Source organism: Chinchilla lanigera, unplaced genomic scaffold (genome assembly GCF_000276665.1).
Source record: "Chinchilla lanigera isolate Chin_1 unplaced genomic scaffold, ChiLan1.0 scaffold00006, whole genome shotgun sequence".
NCBI classification, from domain to species: Eukaryota; Metazoa; Chordata; class Mammalia; order Rodentia; family Chinchillidae; genus Chinchilla; species Chinchilla lanigera.
The window spans coordinates 28,408,644-28,414,214 of record NW_004955407.1 but is presented as its reverse complement, the minus strand read 5'-3'; the positions used below and the strand labels follow the sequence as shown (position 1 = coordinate 28,414,214).

Below are 5,571 nucleotides of genomic sequence, written 5' to 3'. Positions count from 1 at the left end.
AGTAGCAAAGTACAAAAGAGATGCTTATGATACAGTTGAAATATATTTCCTGACGTGTCCACCTTGAGGAAGCCAGTTTTCATATAGTAAAATAAATCCACTTTAATTAAGACCCTATACTAAGGAGTGCTTGAAAAGCAAAGAACATGGGACTGGTGGTTATAGCTCAGTGATAAATAAAATACCTGCCCACCATGTGCAGTGCTGTGGTTTCAAACCCAGCACTAAAAGAAATGTATAAAATGCTAAATTACATGTATTTTTATAAGATGTGGTACTATATGTATTGGTTATGTAAGGCAGGCCCCTAAATTACACTGTTTGAAACAGTATTTAGTATTTAAAGGAATTTTGGGAGCAATCTAGCTGGCTAGTTCTTACACATGAGTAAATTCACTGGGTATTAGGGATGATTTATCACATTAGAGCCATGGCAAGATGGGTTTATTTGTCAAAGAATAGATAACTAAGTTTGGACAGGCTTGGTGCACTTAAGCCTCTGGGTTGCACGTAACTTGGTGCACTTAAGCCTCTCTGCGTTGTATGTAACTCAAACAGTAGCTGAGTGGGTGGTGAACAAATTTACAAGGACAGTCAGGCTTTTGCTAGCCTGGTGTAAAGGCACCAGGTACCAGATGACGGTCTGTTGTAAAGGCAGACTTGGTACCTGATATACAGTCCAAGGTGTGAGACTGGGTCAGCTTGTATCATGTCTGCTTTGGGTCAGCTCAACAGTAGCACAGAGCAAGAGCAGTTTATGTCCACTGTACAGCAGGACAAGGACCACAGACACATTTCTATTACATACTGGTACTAACATAAATTATGCCAAGTATCTGTGCTTATAAAATTAAATGCAGTGTAATACAGTTTCATTAGCCAGACTCAAACTGTTACCTGTTAAGTACATGTAACTTTGTAAGTAATAAAACAAGTTTTGGAGGTAAGTTTATTGATATGTCATGACCCACCACCCACATACTGAGCACAGAGGACTTAATTCAAATTTCCAGAAACAAAGCAGGAATGAAAAAAAACATGAGAAAAAACCACTGAATTGCCAAGGATTTTTTTCCCTTCAGTATTTATGATTTCTTCTGTCATGTGAAGTGAACATGATTTATAGTCTTAATTTTTTTTATTGTTAGTACAGCCATTGTAAAAGCTATAAACGCTTCCAGAGGAAACATCTGTTGTTATAGTACCCGCTCGTAAAATAGGAGGTACGCTTGTGAGCTCAGGACCTTAGCTGTAGGCACAGCTTGCACGTGTGTATCGCTGATGTGGAACCACTGCCCTTTGGTGGATTCCATTTCAAAATCTATAGAGAGGAAATGCAAAATTAGTTACATATAAATGGACAGATGCAAGCTCGTTCTAGTTTAGTCTTACCATAACCTTCGAAATGCCTTAATTTTCTAATGCAGCTTACCTTGTGGAATATCGCCATGAAGAACAAGATTAGAGAGATGATGATTTGCAGTTCTTGCTTTGGCATAGGCAGTGTAATGCCCTGATCTCATTGTACCACTGTGTTCCACAACTCCATATAAGGAATATAGGACTCTTGTATTTTCTTCAGCAACGTTCTTTAAAAATAGTCAAAAAGTTAGCTTTAGTCCCAGTTATACAGGTTACCACTGGTAAGACAAATGTACACCATTTAGATAGTCTTCACATTTACTTAGTATACAAATTATGTATGGCTTTGAACTTAATTATTTTCTCCCTGCCTTTTCTCCAACTCCTAGATTGTCTGCTGGCCTACAAACCAGTTCAATTCTCCAGACCTTTAACAAGTCTGGAGATCCACCACTTTTTTTTGTGAGACAGGGTCTGACTAGTGCAGCCTGGCCTCAAACTCCCTGGGTTCCTCCTGCCTCAGCCTTTCAAGCACTGCTGTTACAGGCATTACCTTTTTAACAAAATCTCTATCATATATACCTACTTCATCTCCACAATGCCCTGAGGTTCCCAACATATCTGGAAGATGTTTACCATAACCTCTGTACTGCCTAATCCATGACCAGTTTCTAGTCCTTTTCTCAACTCAACATAAAGCCACTTAGTCCCTTCCTTGAAACTTGAACACAAGACAATGGTTTTTTAGGCAAAGTACTGATTTCTAACAATCTCATATCCAAAAGTAACAAAGCGTTTGCCAGCTGAAGTAACCCAACCCTATGGTGATAAGAATAATCATGGTGGGTGTGGCACGCCTGTAATCCCAGCGCACAGCAGGCTGAAGCAGAAAGATGGCTGAGTTTGAGGCCAGCCTGGGCCTGTGAGAGACCCTGTCTCAAAAAATAATCATGATTCACTACCCACTAACTCTGGAATTACACCTTCCTTGGAGAACTTTAAATTGGCAGGGAGAAAAAGACTACTCATTTCAAAGTTTACACATTAAGAGTTTGATTAATAGGCTCACATTGAAGTATTTGAGATCTACAGTAAATAGTATAGTTTCTCTGGTGCTCAACTCTTGGAGACCTTCCGCAATGTGCCCTTTCACAGTAGCTCTGTCTTTTCACTCAGGTGTTCCTGAATCCCCTCCTTGGCTCCCTCATCTTTCTAGGCTCTACACAAGGGATCCTGTTGCACATTTAAACACCACCTATGTATTAATTTTCAAACTTTCATCTCCAGCCCTAACCTCTGCCCTGAGTCATGCAGCAACAGTGCGTCCCACATCTGTTCTGCATACACCGATCTTAATATTCAGCCACAGTAAGCAGATTACCCACTAATATATGTGCCCACCTTTTCTGTGCCATAGTACCGGGGGTTCAGAATAACATTCATCTAAAGTAAACTAATCTTCAAAGGCTCACTTGATTCTTACCAGCCTCATACTAGGGGCTATGGGAGTATCCACTAAACTGACTTCTCCAACTAAAGCATTTTCCTAAAAAAATTTTTAAAAAGCCACTTTCACTTACCTTGCACTTAAGAGTACAAAAAGGAGCCAAATCTAAGATTTCTGGAAACTTTATGTGTTTATTAACTTTACGTAGGCTAAAACCAGCCTGAAAAAAAAGCAGATGAAATTATTTTGGAAAACCTGGTCATGTTAGGTACACTGTAGTTCATCACAGACACCCAAAAAACACTAGCATCCAGCCCTGATTCAACCTTCTCACGGGAAACTTCTTCCTAACTACTATCTGATTCCAAGGTGGCTAATTTCTGTGAGGTGAATACGCACATGCGCACATACCCCAACACATTTAAGGAAGCCACCCCATGAGCCTCCAATGTTTCTGCTTTAGTCTCCAGAAAAGCCACATTACACCAGACGTTTTGAGTGCTGACAGCCAGCAATAGCAGAATATTTCTCTGAAACACACTCAGCCTCACGCTAACCAAGCTTAGTTAACTTAATAAAGAGCCACTGAATTAGACAAGGTCATACCAACCACAAGACAGAAAATGTTCTGAAGATCCTGAAGGTACTTTTGGAATTTGGAACAGAATTTCAAGGTTGTAATGCTATAGCAAGTCTTCCAAAAAAAGACTGAGGGTCACCAAATCGCTGAAAATCCAAGGGACCAGTTTTTTTATCAAGAATCAGTAAAATTAAGACACCATCCAGAAATAACTGTAATATTTCTAGTTCTGAGATACAGGTAGTACACTGGTCTTTTTTTAACCTTGACAGTAAGGTCAGAGCAAGATACTAAAAAGAGTAACACAAGTTCTAGTAATTGTGAGAAAGGACTGTCTGAACTTCTCCTCTGGGAAAGCACGCTTGCCTTGCCACACATAGTATTTACTTTCCTACTGCTATGAAATCAGAATTAAGAAAAAACAGAAAACCAAAGCAACATTAAGCTAAGACAAATACATAGGCATTGTACACTCAAAAACAAATGTAGGGTAATAAACAAGGGTACCTGCTGAAATCTCTTTAAATGAAGAGTGAGAACAGGAGGGGCAAGAGAAATTAGCATTTGCTTTTTAGCATTAGTGTAAACATGCTTCCGCTCACCTACAGGAAAGAAGAAATTTTAGCACGTGAAAATCATGTTTGACCTCCAGAAAATCAAGTTTTGCTATAAAATATATTTAAATATCTAATGCAAGGACCAGCAAACTTTGCAAAGAACAAAATAATAAATATTTGGGGCAAGGGAGATAGCTCAGATGCAAAGCACCTGCCTGAAAAGTGCAAGGTCGTGAGTTTGATTCCTGATACCAAAAAAAAAAAAAAAAAAATAGTAACTATTTTATGCTCTGTGGACCAAAAGACAAAATCAAGGATATCTTTTTTAAGTATTTGTGTATGAAAAATTGTTTCACAAACTTTACAGATGAAATAAAAATACAGTAACAGGGCCAGGTATGGTGGTGCATGAGTGTAATCCCAGTACTCGGGAGGCTGAGGCAGGAGGATTGCCTTGAGTTCAAGGCCAGCCTGGGCTACACAGTGAGTCCAGGCCAGCCTGAACTACATAGCAAGTAGTCTCAAAAACAAAACAAAAAAAATACAGTAATAAGAGTCTGAGCATACTCTATTAAAAGAAGAAGGAAATTATTTCTCAGGGACATAATACTTTGCTTAGTGTTGCAGAGTGACTATTCCCTACCCTATCATAAAACCATTCATTTATTCATTCATTCACTCATTTATGAGAACCATTTTTGAGGTTTTCTTTTCTTGAGCTCAGTGGTAGAGTGCTTACCTAGCATGCACAAGGCCCTGGATTCAATCCCCAGCACCACAGAAAAAAACTTTGTAAAGTGAAAGATCAGCAAGATGGCTAGATAGTGATGCCCAGCATATTTCTCCACAAAGGACCAAAACAAAGGAAAACATGTTTTAGCCCTGAAACTATACCAAAAACAGGTAGACAGCCAAACTGGGCCAATGCCTACTGTAAAGCAAACTCTAATGCTGTAAAATCAAAGCAATTTACTTTTTGTCCTACATGTACAGTTTTTAAAAGCTAGGATTTAAACACACATTAACAATGCCACTAAATATCCTTCACAGTCCACGGCCCCTCCCTACCCAACTTATCTGAACTCAAAACAAGAGGCAAGAGAGGCTGCAGGGAACTGTCATTATCTCCCTGTCCCGTATTTGGTATTTGAGGGTTGAAAGAAAGTGTGTGATTTTCGGGGTCAAGAAGATGAAGGTCCTCTGAAATGGTAGGGAACTGAGGACGCCCAAACAGAAATAACCACTGTCTGTCAGGACGCCGTCTTGTGACAGCGTTCCAGTGGGATAATTTGCCTTGGAGGGAGGTGTCGGAGAGCAAAATGTACCACTAACTGCTGCTGAGGTGTCACTAGCTCCCTCAATAAAGTCCTTTCAGATTTCTGTTAAAATATTTCTGCACGAGAGCACTTATCCATGCCATCCGACCCTGATACAACAGAACTCTAGCTATGCAATGCCACATGTGCCCCTTATTAATTTTACTAGCGAGAAAATTAAATACCTTTTACGTTTGCCTTTGGTCCATTACATTGCCTCCGCGTGCATACTTCACACAGCAGTTTATTTGCATCTCGAAGTTTCTCATTACGAGTGAACTGATACAAACAATGTTGGATTGAACACTC

The 5,571-nt window shown here is 39.6% G+C and overlaps 1 protein-coding gene across 2 annotated transcripts in view; it reads right to left on the bottom strand.

Annotated features, from left to right (window-relative positions):
- Positions 1-935: 935 nt before the first annotated feature.
- Usp16 (ubiquitin specific peptidase 16) overlaps positions 936-5,571 on the bottom strand; it is a gene marked incomplete in the record, with an annotated part of 38,034 nt that continues 33,398 nt past the window's right edge. For both annotated transcript variants that reach the window (XM_013504009.1, XM_013503999.1), the window contains 5 exon segments: positions 936-1,321; positions 1,433-1,589; positions 2,943-3,029; positions 3,897-3,991; positions 5,448-5,571. In XM_013504009.1, coding sequence (XP_013359463.1) covers positions 1,197-1,321; positions 1,433-1,589; positions 2,943-3,029; positions 3,897-3,991; positions 5,448-5,571 — 588 coding nt within the window.